Source organism: Manihot esculenta, chromosome 15, assembly GCF_001659605.2.
Source record: "Manihot esculenta cultivar AM560-2 chromosome 15, M.esculenta_v8, whole genome shotgun sequence".
In the NCBI taxonomy this organism is placed as follows: domain Eukaryota; kingdom Viridiplantae; phylum Streptophyta; class Magnoliopsida; order Malpighiales; family Euphorbiaceae; genus Manihot; species Manihot esculenta.
Window position 1 is genome coordinate 13,626,266 of NC_035175.2, and position 14,798 is coordinate 13,641,063.

The 14,798-nt window shown below is 31.4% G+C and overlaps 2 protein-coding genes across 2 annotated transcripts; both read right to left on the minus strand.

Annotated features, from left to right (window-relative positions):
* Positions 1–1,965: 1,965 nt before the first annotated feature.
* On the minus strand, positions 1,966–5,803 carry LOC110601067 (NADH dehydrogenase [ubiquinone] iron-sulfur protein 8-B, mitochondrial). Its single transcript, XM_021738068.2, has 8 exons — positions 5,612–5,803; positions 4,275–4,353; positions 3,757–3,810; positions 3,531–3,622; positions 3,336–3,449; positions 2,596–2,663; positions 2,377–2,488; positions 1,966–2,288 (listed from the first exon to the last, which is right to left on the minus strand). Exons 1-8 carry the CDS (start codon positions 5,663–5,665, stop codon positions 2,193–2,195), a joined length of 669 nt encoding a protein of 222 aa, XP_021593760.1. The 5' UTR covers positions 5,666–5,803; the 3' UTR covers positions 1,966–2,192.
* A 955-nt stretch (positions 5,804–6,758) lies between these two features.
* LOC110601066 (BTB/POZ domain-containing protein At3g05675) lies at positions 6,759–10,020 on the minus strand. The gene is made up of 2 exons (XM_021738066.2): positions 8,703–10,020; positions 6,759–7,323 (listed from the first exon to the last, which is right to left on the minus strand). The coding sequence occupies exons 1-2, from the start codon at positions 9,957–9,959 to the stop codon at positions 7,048–7,050; spliced, it is 1,533 nt and encodes a 510-aa protein (XP_021593758.1). The 5' UTR covers positions 9,960–10,020; the 3' UTR covers positions 6,759–7,047.
* Positions 10,021–14,798: the final 4,778 nt, after the last annotated feature.

Sequence of the window (14,798 nt, forward strand, 5' to 3'; positions counted from 1 at the left end):
GGTTTATTTAAAAATAAAAATTTTATAAGTTAAAAATAAATATTTTTTTGTTTAAAAGAAATTAATAAAAAATTTAATTTAACTTAATTTTTGTAAAAAAATTTATTTTAAATGTATTAATAAAATCAAATCTAAAATTGAATAGATTAACTATGGTTTTATAAAATGAAAAATAAAGTGAGTAATATTTGATTTAAATCGAAAAAATTAATCGAATTGAATTATTTTAAAAAGTTAATTCGTCTTTTTATTTATTACGGTTGAATTTAATTTTTAATTTTAAAAAAATTATTTATTTCAGTTAATTTGATTTTAATCAGAAAAAATAAATTTCTATTAGACTATAATTAAAATTAAAATATTTTAATTAAATTTTTGATAATATAAATATTACACTATAATTAAAATTAAAATATTTAAAATATTAAATATAAGAGTAAAATATAAAAAATTTATTAAAAAATTCAATAATCAAATTGAATTAAATCAAATCGATTCGGTTTGATTTCTATTTAAAATCGATTTCACATATACTAAAATTTTAATTTTTAATTTATTCAATTGAAATTGATTTTAAACCGAATCAATTAAAAATAAAAAAAAAAATTTATATTGATTTATGAGTGATTAGTGCCCATATTTTTTTCTCTTCTAACTCAAATCCTGCGTCTTCTCTCTAAACTTTCGGCTTCTCGTTTTCACACAGGTGAGGTTGGGCTGCTTGGCCGGTGATTTCCCCTCCCAGTCCCTTACTTTTATTTATTTAAATTTAGGATAATTACCAATTTAACTCCATATTTATACTTTATAATTTAAACATTATCAATTAAAATATGGACTTTAGACATTTAATCAATTGTACCTATCGTCAATAAACTACAGCAAGCTATCACTGTCATAATCTTACCACGCTAGCATATAAAAAATCTTTAAATTATCCCTCACTCCTAAATTAACCGTTTATCTAATATATAACATGTAATTAATAATGTTAACTAATTTAAAGTTCCTAGATAATTCAAAAACTATTTTCATTTTGCTTGGCAGTAGTCTTTTCTTATCTTTTCTAAATCTATAGGAAAGAAATGATTGGGAAATATATTTTGCATACTGTGACTATGTTGGCGGTCGTGTTGTACAGTTGAGGTATGCAAAAATTTCCCTGTATGAAAAAGACAAACTGTTAATTAAGGATGTCTTTGAGAATGTGAAGGAACAGAAGGTTATTTATAGGGATTCTTAAATTTTTAGGGGATAAAAAATAATTTGTATACTCCTAATGTGCTAACATACATGCATACGTGACAGTGATGTAGTTTTAATTGTATGGTTTTATTATATTGTATTAATAGTTCAAGCGATACTAAAATTTATTGGTTAGATATATACAAGTATAGGGTTTAATTGATAATTTTTAAAGAATATAACTTCTATAAGGCACTTAGGCACAATGTTAAATCTGCAATTACCCCTTTAAATCTCATTTTTCGTTTGTTTTACAAGTCTCACCCTCTCCCGTGGGCCTGGTGGTGGCCTGTGTATTCTCAATTTCGACCTGCTCTGGCTAAGTCTCTTTGTTCTTGCCTTGTTCCTGCAATCTCCTAGTCTCCTTCACTCCACGGCTTTGAAGGTGCTGAGAATGAGTTTTTCGCTCCTTGATTAGAGTTGTCCCATCTTGAGACCTTTGTGATGCGTGTTGAAGTTCCGCAGCAGCTTTTCTTTTGGCGTATGGGTTGAGTTGTTGATGGCGCAGATGCGGCTGTCTATGGAGTAGCGCGCTCTCCAGTCACCCAATTCTCCATTCACTGTCTCAGTTTGAAATCAGAAACATTCACTAGTCAGACGAGTCGACATTTTCATCTCGCTAGTGTTCGATACAAAGTTATACTTCAGTCTTAGGATGGACACTTCCTTCTCCCATATCAAATGTACAAACATTCCAAGAAAAATTTTGACTACCTCAAGTTTGCGAAGGACTCATTACCAACAATCTGGTCCAAATCGTCCAAGTACAAATTCTAGAAACAGAAATTATTGATCCTTACAGATGAGTTCTTCTTTATACATCACTTTGCAGTTATAAAATGTAGCAGCTACAGCAAATTCAACCAAAAACACTGGTATTCAAGACCCATATACAGATCTTTTATTTTCTAGTGAAAATTTTAGTATCAGCAGGGAAAAAAGGAAAATCAGCGATACAGACTCTCTGATCTCAGGTTCTCCGCAATCTCAGTTTCCCAACGGTCCCCATTGTCAAGTAGCTTCTCCTTGTCGTACAGAAGCTCCTGCGACATAAGTAAAATTTAAGCAATCGGTTCTCTTTAGCAAGTAACCACTGCATTAACAGTGGAAGTAGGTTAGAATGATATGAACCTCATGAGTCTCTGTTGCAAATTCAAAGTTGGGCCCCTCAACAATTGCATCAACAGGGCACGCCTCTTGGCAAAATCCGCAATAGATGCATTTTGTCATGTCAATATCATACCTGCAGAATCAAGACCAGTGCTTGTGAGAGTTGGAAGAACTAATCAGGGGCACAGAAACAAGGAATGAAGTGGGAAGAGAGAAATTAGGCACAACTAAACCCCTCACCTAGTTGTCCTACGGCTTCCATCTTCACGTTCCTCAGCCTCTATTGTTATGGCTTGTGCAGGACATATCTGAAAAACAACCAAGTCTCAAGAGGAAACCACTACTAAATAGAATCCCAGAAGGTAATGCATGATAAGATGATTGCAGTCCACATAGATTAGACAGTACAACTACAAAAGACAAATGGCTTCTAACTAAAGCACGACTTGTATCTTGAAATGCTTAGGATAAAACACATTAGAAATATAAACTTCTCCATTTAGAATCAGCACTCGTCATAAGTTGCAAAAGTCAATGAAGTTTCACTTGAGCAACTAAACAAAAACTGCAATATGTTTTAGCCACATATCCCTAGAAAAGCAAAGGAGGAGAATAGAAAAACACGTGCACAAAGGTTACAAACCAAGAATGGGAACATTTGCAGAAGAATTCAAAGTTCAAACATGCAGAAGTTACAAAGTCTAAATTAGACAATTGTCCGTGAACTTTTCAGGGGTGGCCCTAAGATAATTACCCAAACAAAAAGATAAAAGAAATGATCAATTTATTGAAAATTGAGGTGATTCAACATAATTTCACTTCACATAGACCCTGGCAAAATTTGATAAAGTTAAACATAGAGACTGATTGAAGTGAGACCTGTGCAACGTTGGAACAAATAGCACATTGTTTATTTCACTTTTGACAAGCACTGTAGATCATAATATACTTAGAATAAGTGCAAGAAATTTTAATCTTACAGCTTCACAGAGTTTGCAGGCGATGCAACGTTCCTCTCCTGTTGGATACCGTCGAAGGGCATGCTCCCCACGAAACCGGGGACTCAAAGGGCCCTTCTCAAATGGGTAATTGATCTGCACAACAAAGGATATTGTTTATATCATGATGAACTGTATGATACCAGAGTAGTCCAGATAGCAATCAGGAAGACTTACAGTCACTTTTCTTTCAAAGAAATACTTGAGTGTTAACATCAAACCACGAACCATTTCAGTAAGGAATAGTGTGTTTATGCTTCTTTCGAAAACTGCAAGTACTCAAAAGTATTAAACAAGTCGGCTTCATTTCTGGATTCCATTGTCATTTTGACGTGATCAGTTTATTTGAATTTTAAATTGAAGTGATAGATGCACACATATGCGATAAAGAAAAATGAGTTACCGGAACTCCAATCCTTGGAAATCTCCTTTGCAAGCTGCTCTCTTTCTTCATCTTCTGTAGTTATCAAACAAGGAGAAAATAGAATAGCCATAAATAACTGAAATATAGCATAAAATATTGCAGCCAAAGAATAAGCAAGTTCACACAGAACGTGGTGGCATTTCCAATGGTTGTTATAGGTAATAACTTCCGAAAACATTTTGCTTCACACTAATCTCTGAAGAAAATTCTTCCAGGCTTCCAAAATACTATTCAATCCATGATCTTCTCTGATAATGATGACTTGGGTATAGAGCTTAACATGCAAATTATATAGCAGAAACAGGGCTGCTAAAATTCAACTTTAGCTGATCTATTGGAAAGATATTATATGGCTATCCATTTGGGATTATTTATATTCTTAGCACCTTTAGTACAACCTCCCATAATTCTCCCCCAAAAAATAAAATAAAAGTGTGCTCCAGAGAGAGAGAGATTTATAGCTAAAAAATGTAGAAATTGGGTGGAGCAAAGAAAACCTTTCTTGGTGGAATACAAATGCACACTAGATCGCAGTGCATATTGGTGAGAGCCCTGCAATGCTTGTCCAGATACAGCCTAAAAACACAAAGAATGAAAATATATTACATACCAATAAGCTAATAACAAGGATGAGAAAAAGCAAAGCACAATACTTTATGAGAAATGCCACTTATAGACAAAAGGGCTAGAGTTATCATCATTTCTGTTGATGAACGCACAACAGATGCAAAACAGTAGTGTCAGCAATTGCACTATGCAGGCTGCAGGCTACAGGCTACTTAATATATAGATGCATAACTTCATAAAGAAAATGTGAAAAAGGTCAAACATATAATTTATGCCAGTAAACTAGCAAAATGAAAATAGTTGTCCAAAGAACACTATCCTTTGACAACAAATTCCCAGTAAGAGAACAATGAAATACATTTTGTCATGCCATCACAAACCCTTCTTTCATTATCCTAACAGTTACCTTATAGCCTCATAGTTTTATGGTTTTTTTCCCAGACTACTGGTTTTATGATGAGAATAACCTAACTATGGGAAGACCAATTACTTGAAGCGCAAAGCAACAGAAGTTATAGTGGTACCTAAAATTCCAGCAGGTTACAGCAACCATACAAATTAAAGGACAGAAATAAAACAAAACAAGCTTATATCCATAAAACAAAGAGCGCAATGCCACCTTCAAAATGGTACTTTGTAACGCTAGATGGAATAACAACACAATGCCACCTTCAAAATGAGACTTTGCAATGCTAGATGTACTAACAAACAGTCAAGTGCATATCCACTTCAAGTCTTCAACGCATTATAACCAGCAATCCATTGTCATAACCCCAAAAAAACCTTCAAGCAAAATCATTTGGTGCTATCCACTCTCGAAGAGTTAGCTTTTCAATAAAATGTCAAGAATTTCTCTTAAACTTGGCTAGAATTTGAACTTTAGAATGGGTGAATTCATTCGCAATCACATAGGATCCAAACATGCCAGATAATCCAGAACATTACAAATCACATATCATACAAATGTGAAATCAAAGAAGAAAATGACAAAGGGAAAGGAATATAGCCTTAAATAAATCCATTTTCAATCACATGGGATCCAAATCTACCAAATAATCCAGAAGATAACAAATCACATATCATATAAATGCTAAATTATGCAAGAAAATGGCAAAGGAGAATGAACACTAACCTTCAGTTGCGGATAATAATAGTTTAACAATCAAATTTATATGTATTCCACCATTTCGTACATTTTCTCAGAGACTACACAAAGAGAGGAAAGGAAACAAGCATTTATAGAAAGTTAGGGCTAATGAGTTCTCACAAGCTGGCGAGCGCGAAGCGCGGAGAGAGACTTCCGAGCTAGGATCGCAGCCATGGGTGTGGTACTAATAGCAGCCAAGACGATTGGGGATTCTTCCTCTTCTTCACTTCCGAGTCGAAGAGAAACGACTGAAAATCTGAAACCACCTGATAATTTTTTTTTTCAATTAAGTTTCTGTGTTAGTGGGTTTATCAACGGCGTGCTGGAAAAAAAAAGGTTAATTAACGGTGAGTTTAGAGATGCACAAAACGATGTGAAGTCATGTACAACGATGTCGTTTTAACATCGTTAAACCCCCGCAAAACTTAAAATAGTAGGGTAATTGCTTCAAGAAAAGAAAGAAAAAAAAAGTAGGGGTTAACCGTTGAAGCACTGTTTCTCTATCGCATTTTTTTTTTTATTGTAATATAACTTAGTAGTTGTTTGTTTTGTTTGCTTTATAGGGTTACATCAGTTTTCGGGAGCCTGGAGTCAATAATGCCTTTTTCAGAGTGCCATTGCCAATGCTCCGCTCAAATCCAGCATCGCTGTTGATTCCTCTTGCTGGAGCTTGCATTCTCAAGGCGAATTGCAACTTGGGCTTCCTTTCACAATCAGATTTTCATATAGTTTGTTTATATCGTTAGCATTATGCACCTCAATTCTATGCATCGCATTGTCTTTTGCTTATGTGCGAGGGGAAGCTTTTGAATTGAGGCATGGGTTTTAATAGGCTTTTTTTGGAAGCAGATGTTTTAAGGAAGGTCAAGTTTTCAAAGATTTAGAATCTCCATGCCCCATTTTCTAACCCATCAAATTAGCGTGTTAAAGTTTTATGCTGATTTCCTTGCCTTTCTTTAAGGAACATGAACTCCGTCTAAACAGAATGTGCAATATATATTGAAATATTGTGGTCATTTTTTTTGTTTCCTATTCCCAATATGCAACGTATCAGTTCTCTTATTCACGAACACCTGAAAATAAATTAATGTCCTTCAAATGCATACAACTAAAACAAGTACAAATTGCTGAAATTAGGTTCAGAATCAAGAAAACACAAGTCTATGCCATCCACCCCCATACATTTGTTAATTTTGAAGGCAGGTTGAGTTTCTTGTATCCAGACCCATGTCAAATTATCCAATCTAAAATCAGACAGAAAAGCAAATGCATCAACACTCAGTTTCCAGTAAAAAGGTGGAAAGAGCTATTTACATCCCATGCTATGGTAAACAGCCACATGGTGAAGGCGTTCGACATGCATTTGACTGCTACGACAAAGCTACTGACCCAGAGAATTAGTTTTGCTCCTGATACAGTCAGGTTTTATATACAGAGCAATCCACACAACAACGGGTAAATTCTAATATACACAACATTTGAGAATGAATGCAAAAACTCCATGGAGTAGCATCATTCTAAAAAAGGTTCCTTTGTGGGGGTGGAGTAGCATCATTCTAAAAAAGGTTCCTTTGTGGGGGTCGCATTGCTCGGCGAAACCAGGTGTTGAATGCAGAGACCAAATGAGGACAATCTTCAACATTTCGAGTTGAAAAGCTGAGGCACTGCTGCAACATCTCTTGTGCTTCTGACATGGGCAATGTAGAGATAATTCTAAGGAATGTCTCTTCCAGCTCTATGTACAGTGACTTGTGACCAGGTGACATTGGTGATACATTGTCTCTGCATACGATAAGAACAGGAAGCCAGTCCTTTACAAGCTTCATCCTTACCTGCAAGCAAGCACTTGAATTTATCATTTGCTACACTAAAAAATGGGTGCTACAAGGAGAACTATTCTCAGGCCAAAATGTTGAAAATAGGATCCAGCGAGCCAAGTTCTTCAACCGAAATGTTGTGCATGTAAATGCATTCATAAATTCATGACTTCCAGGTTGTGACAATAGACCCTCTAGCAGATTGCAAAGTTAGTAGTACAAAATGGCGAGTAGAGAAGAATGAAGCCAGATTCACTTTGCAATTTGAGTATGGAAATCCTCTATTTCTCTTCAATTCATTGTTTGATCATACATGCTTTTTTCCATGCACTCGATGAGTATACAGTTATAAGCCCCAAATAATGGTTTTGAGCTTCTACACTAAGAGCTTATAGGTTATGAGGTTAATCTTATATGGTTCAGAACATTATGGCCATTTCTAAATGAGAGGAAAGTAAAAGAAACCCTTATAAGCCTTGATACCTTAAATTTACAGATTAAAATGCACTAGTCCTGCTTCTCTGCTAAGACATAGGTTCTAATCATTTAATCATGAAATTAAGATTTAGGAGATCATGATACACAATAGAACAACTGGAATCATCACTAATCAAAAGTTGGCTCCTTATTTGAAGGAAAACCACCATCACCATATGATTCTTGGCTGACTGACCAATGATTTCATTAAACTAGCATATGTCAAATTGATTTTATTCTTTTGCCTAACTAAATGGTTGTGCTTCTTCTTCTTCTTCTTCTTCTTCTTCTTTTTTCTTCCAGTTTCCATGGACCAAATTGTTTTAAATTCAAGATCAATTATAATATTCCATGTCAGTTAGGTCAAACAATTGAAATAGGGGTCAAAATTTCTTCAAATTTCAACAAACTAGACCATGAACACCACCATCTACAAGAAACATTTCCTTCTATTTGCTTCTAAGTTCCATAAAACATTGAAGGATGCAATAATCCCATGAATGACAACTTAATATTCAAACAAATTATTACCTACCCTGCTTCAGTGATCTCAACCTTCATGTATGCAATTATATTAGCTATTTCGAAAATGTTACATAGAAGTATACGCAACACAGAAAAACCTCCGAAAAGCAAATCATAAGCTTGATTAATACCAACCAAAAAAAAAAACAAAAAGGCCATTGCAGATTAGGCAATTATACGTAAACACAATCCAAATACATACAATACCCTACAACAGACACCAAGGACGGAACCATACCTCCCTTTACAAACTATAAATAAAAAATCATTTAAAAAAGAAAAGCATGAATTTTCCCTTCGCAGATGTTAGTTTATAATTATCAATTATCATGGAACCCATTTGCAAACAAATAGCAAAAAAATGGTACTGCATTGCAAAGCCGAGTCAATACCTGTCGAGCAGCCAAAATGGTCCCAGCAGCAACCGCATTGGCCAGTTTAGATGTGCAACGAAGCAGAACAGCAGGAAGACCTGGGACGATATTCCTCCAGGCATCATCCCTAAAAGCGCGCTGCAAATCAGCGGTGAAAGCCGGCTGCTCACTCCATTCCTTCACTGCACTATCGGCCACCCTCAGTTCAATCATCCTCTCCACCAGCCACAACAGATGCTTCCCATTGGTCAAGGCCTTGTGCAAATTAAGCCTTTGTATCGCTTCTGTCTCATTATGGTCCCCTCTAAAATCAGGACTCGAATACTCCTCTAGCGATTCCTTCACAATCTTTAAACTCTCCTCAAAAGCTCTCTCCAAAACCCTCCTCGCCGACTCCTTCGACGAAAAATCTCTCAACAGCTTCGCCACGAACGCCTTCACAAACGCCATGTTTGGATGGTTATGAATTGCTGATAAGATCAATCCGTGAAGCATTTCTTCACATGAATCATCCTTTCCTGGAGAAAACCTAGCTAGAAGCTCTTCAGATTCTTCCTCTCGCAAAAAAGGAATCAAAGTTAGCACACGCTTCTCCTCCTCTTCGCTCCACGGGACTGCTTCAAGGAATTTAACGCAATTCTTCACGCAATCCTCGAATAACAATTGCAAGGCCACCGGTAGAATATCAAGAGCCATAGATGCAGAGTTGATTACATTGCTGAAATCGTCAGTGTAAAGGAGTTCAAGCACGGTTAAATGAATATCAATGGAGCCTTGGGAAGGCGTGACTCCAAATTTGAGAGAAGTCAAATTCTTGGAATCGGAAATGGGATCGGTGGATTCAATTGGCGAATTGTGCTGCCAACGGTCGGATAAGAGGGCGGAGAAATACTTAGCGCGGCGGATGACTTGGGAATGGAGGTAGATCTGGACGTCGGATTGTTCATCGACAGCGGAAATTGAATCATCGGAATCGTTGAAGGGAGCTGTTTGGTCAAGAAAAAGGCGAAGGATGACATCAGCTGTAGTGGGATCGTTGAATGAGTTGTCGGCGGCGGTGGTGGTGGAGGCGTATGAGGATAAGGATGAGAATGAAGATCGGAAGGAGGGGTGAGAGGATGTGCGACGCAGCTTCTGGGAGGTTTCTGCAACGGTTCTATCGGAGAAGGAATCAATTAAAGCGGCGGTGGAGGAGAGGTGGGTGGTGGTGGCGGCATTGGACAAGTGGCGGTGGTGGAGCACGCGCTGTCGCTTTTTGGGGTTTGACGGCATCATCTGTTGAGAGGTGACAAAATAAATGATTTTTCCGGAAAGAAGATAAGAGAGGTCATGGACGGTTATATAGTTAGCATCCATGGACAGCTGGTATCAGATAAATTATATATTTTTAATTATCGGATAAATTAAGTTAGGCTTTAAATTTAATTTTTATTAAAATTTATAATTAAATATTATTTAACATATATAATTAAATATCATCATTTATAAAAAAATATAAAAATGATATTATATTGCTCAGTAGATTAATAATTTTAAAAATATTTAAATTAAGTAATATAGTTACTCAATTCTAAATTTTGGTTATATTTATAGTAATAACTAAAAAAATTATTAATTAATTACACAGGTTGCCCTATGCGCTAATTTTGAAGATGTCAACTTTAGAAAAAGGAAGTAACAGGATCAATTTTTCTTTAGAAAAAGCACTTTAATGGAGAAGCTACTTGACAATAGGAGCAAGCAGTATTCGGTTCAAATCGAAAAAATTAACTGAATCAAATTGATTTAAAAATTTAATTTGATTTTTTATACATTTCGGTTCGGTTTGATTTTTAATTTTTGAAATTTCAGTTATTTCTGTTCGGTTCGGTTTTGATTAGAAAAAAATCAAAAAAACCGAACCGAACCGATTAGTGATAATAATATATTTTTTCAATAATATAGAGAAATTAAATCATATAAAAATTAAAATATTTTAATTAAATTTTAAAATATTAAAAATAAAGTATAAAAAATTAAAAAATTATTAAAAATCGAAACCGATCAAACCGAATCGAATCGAACCGAATCAGACCGGTTCGGTTTGATTCGATTTCTGACCAAAATCGGTTTGGTTCAATTTTTATAAACACTAAAATTTCGGTTTTCGGTTTATTCAATTCGGTTCGGTTTTGAACAGAACCGACCGAATGCTCACCCCTACTTGACAATGGGACCGTTTTTTATTAGAAATTAAGAAAAATAACTGTTTTTTTATTACTTATTAAAATAGATTAAATAGATATTACAATCATAAAAGTAATTTAAATGGTTAAAGAAAAAAATAAAATATTAAAATAATAACATTTTGTAAATGATATTTTCTGTAAAAAAATGCTTTTCATGAAATTTTGTTTGAAAAATATTTTTTAATAAAATAATTTATTTTCTTATTATTTAATTTTAATTTAAAAATAAAATATATTAATAAATTTATATATAAAATTTTAATAAAATATTTAAAGAGTTTAAAATTATTTTTTAAAAAATCATTTTTATTAAATAATTTATTTTTTAATTAAAAAATATTTTCTATTAATTAAATTTTTTAAATATTTTAAAAATATTTTAGCATAAATTAAAATAATAATAATAATAATAATAATAATAATTAACAAGCTAACTTCTCCCTAGAAACCGCTACGTGGAACCTTTAAAATTCTGGAATTTTTACAATTAAATGAAATATTAAAATTTTTTTTATATATTTTGTGTGTTTATATATATATATATATATACATATATTCATAATTGAGCAATTATCTTTCGTTGTGATCTTTGATATAAATGGGATGGCTTATGTTGGAGCTTTAATGGTAGCTTCTCTTTCGTTGTGATCTTTGATAGCAAAGAAAGCCTGTTATTTAGACATCGAGATCTCCACTAAACAATCTAGGAATCTGCTGTGCACGTTAATGTTGTTGATCTACAGACAAGAAGCAATAGGAGCTGAAACTAGTGGCCAATTTGTGCAAAATGATATTTTTTTATTTCCATTGGCAAGCGAAAAGATGCAAAGAATTTACTTTATTCCTCAGCTTGTTCCAACGTAGCTTTTGAGTACATGATTGAGTCATTAACTAACAACAAATCAAACGATTGGTCAATTTAAAAACAAGAGAATATGAGATATTTGGAGTTTACTAAATATAATAAATTGGTTAAAATTAAAAAATAGCTGTGTATGAAATGCTTACTTTAATTATTGTATTCATCAACTTTTATGCTGTAAAAATTAAAAATGGTAGAGTTATTTATTAAATTTTTTAGAAATTCGATTAATGCTGATTAGTGGATATGAGTAATGGAAATCTATTGAATTATATTATTTTTATGGTAATTTTTCGTAAAATTTCACTCGGCTGAAAAGAGTGTGAATTTCAGTTAAAAATTAAAGAATTATGATATTTGAATTTTTCTTTTCATAAATGGACCACATATTATCTAATCAGATTTTTACCACATAATCATGTCTTATCAGAACATGACTTATTTTAAATAATTGTTGTGTTATATTAAAAATATTGCTGGATTACATCTTCACGTTGACGATTTCTACAATAGTGATTTAATTATTATATAACGTGTGTGAGTTATATAAAATTAAAATCTTTGTTAAAATCCTTACAATTTTGATAAAAATTTATTCTCATCTTGATCATGTGTATTTTTATTTTTGAAGGTGAGTGGGAATTTTGAGTTAGAAATTTCATATAAGACTATCTATAAGTTTATCTTTTAAAATCTCATATTAAAATTGTGAAGTATACTCGTGTGAATAATATAAAAATAAAAATTTTATTAAAATTGTCCTAATTCATACTTGTCTCTTTCTAATTTGTTCCGACTTCCTAGCAAAGAAAAAATTCCTACACACAAAATAAGAGGAGATTTGGAGATGAGGAATCTACCTTCCCAAGGTCTGGAGATAGAGTGAAGAAGGAAAAAAGGCACAAAAACTTGCCTGAAGTCAACAAATTCTCTATAAATTTTCTATGACTGCATTTTGTTTTGCATCAGCAATCTAATCCATATTAGACTAGCAAAATGAGATCAAATTATTTTTAAATTAAATAAATTATCTATAAAAAAATTATTATTTAGTTTATGTGTTAAAAATTTTTTAATTAATTTTTTAATTTTAAAAAATATATTAAAACTTATGATATTTTAAAATATATATTAATTAATTCTTTATCATGACCGTTAAATATTATAAAAGAAATTAACTAGTATACTTTTAAAAAAATTTAAAGAACTAATAAATCATTTTTTTTAAAATTATATAAATTAAATAGTAAAATATTTGACGGTTAAGATTAATAAAAAAATTAATTAATAAATTTTTTAAAATATTAGAGATATTTTAATATATTATTTAAAATACAAAGATCGAATAATGAATAATTTAATAATGTAAATACTAATTAGTAAATTTTTTTATTTATAATAAAATTAATAATTATTTAAGAGATAATTGAATTTTATAATTTTAAATCAGTTGTTTTATGAATTGTCTATTATTTTAGTTTTTAGTTAATATGATATGGAAAATAGAAAATGAATTATTATTATCTAAATAATAATTTATATTTAAAAAAATTGTTATACTTTCAAATATATAAGATTTTTAATTTAATTTAATTTGTAACCGTGTAATTTAAGTATATGATCTTAAGTAAGTTTAAAACAATAAAAGGAAAATTAATGAGAGAGCAATAGCGGTAGATGGTTAGAAAATGCAAATTTGTGAATATGAACAAAAATATATATTTAACAACATCAAATTGTTAAATTTTTTACTATTAGATAAATATATATTTAACAAAATCATATATGTTAAAATTATAATTTAATTTTATTTATAAAAATATATTCATAACGTAATATTAGATAAATATTTATAGCAGATTAAAATTTCGTTTTTTTAGGCCATCTCCAATCCTATACACCATTTTTTGCACCATTTTGATGATTTGCACTAAAATGGTGCAATATTATCTCCAACCTTCTGCCCCATTTTTAACACCAAAAAAAATATTCTATTTATATTCTTCTCTCTTTAATATTATATTATTTATTTTATTTTAATTTTATTTATATATTTCACTCAAAAAATTCATATAATTTTATATATTCACTATAAATATTTATATATTTTATATTTTCATCCAATATTTAAATATTTAATTATTTTATAAATAAACAAATAAAAATATATTAATTATAAAATTATATTAATTAAATAATAATTATAAAAAAAACATTACTTAAACATTAATTATAAATATACATTAATTAAACATTAATTAGCAAACTAAAAATAAATTAATTTATTTATATTATTCTATATAATATATTATAAATAAATAAATTTATTATAAATATTATTTATAATTATGAATATATTAATTTAAATTAAATTTTAATAATTATAAAAATATAAAATAAATTAAAAATATAATAAATTATGAAAGTGAAAAAAAAATTTAATTAAAAATATATATAAATTTTAAATTATATTATAACTTAAAAAAATAAAAAAATATAAATTTTAAATTATATTATAAATAAAAAAAAAAAGGAAATGGCGCTACAGTATCACGCCATATTTAGCGTGACACTGTAGCGCAGCGCCAAAATTCTGTGGATTTTGGTGCTGTATTGAAGAGCCATCTTGAAGGGCCATCTCTAACGCTAAAATAGAATTTGATGGAGCATTAAAAGTAGCCTTAATGCTTCCAATGGACTTCAAATTGATTTTTTGCTGGAGAAGCAGAAGGCAGCAACAAAAGGGATGGCTTGTGCTTGTTCTTCGTTAGCACAGGGTTTCTTTGGTTTATGGACCTATAAGCTTCTAAATAGAGCCTTGTATACTGGGCCTTTATTGTTTTAAGACTTGAAGCTGAGTTGCTTCTAGTAATTGGGCACTGGCTTTTTCAAATAATGAAACTATCTTCGGCCTAAAAGAGGCCATTGAAGGCTTGCTCCTTTGCTTGAAGGTACATTGAGATTTTTTAAGGTAATAGAAGATTTTTCAAGATTTAAATAACTTCTATTTGTGTTTGGGAGAGA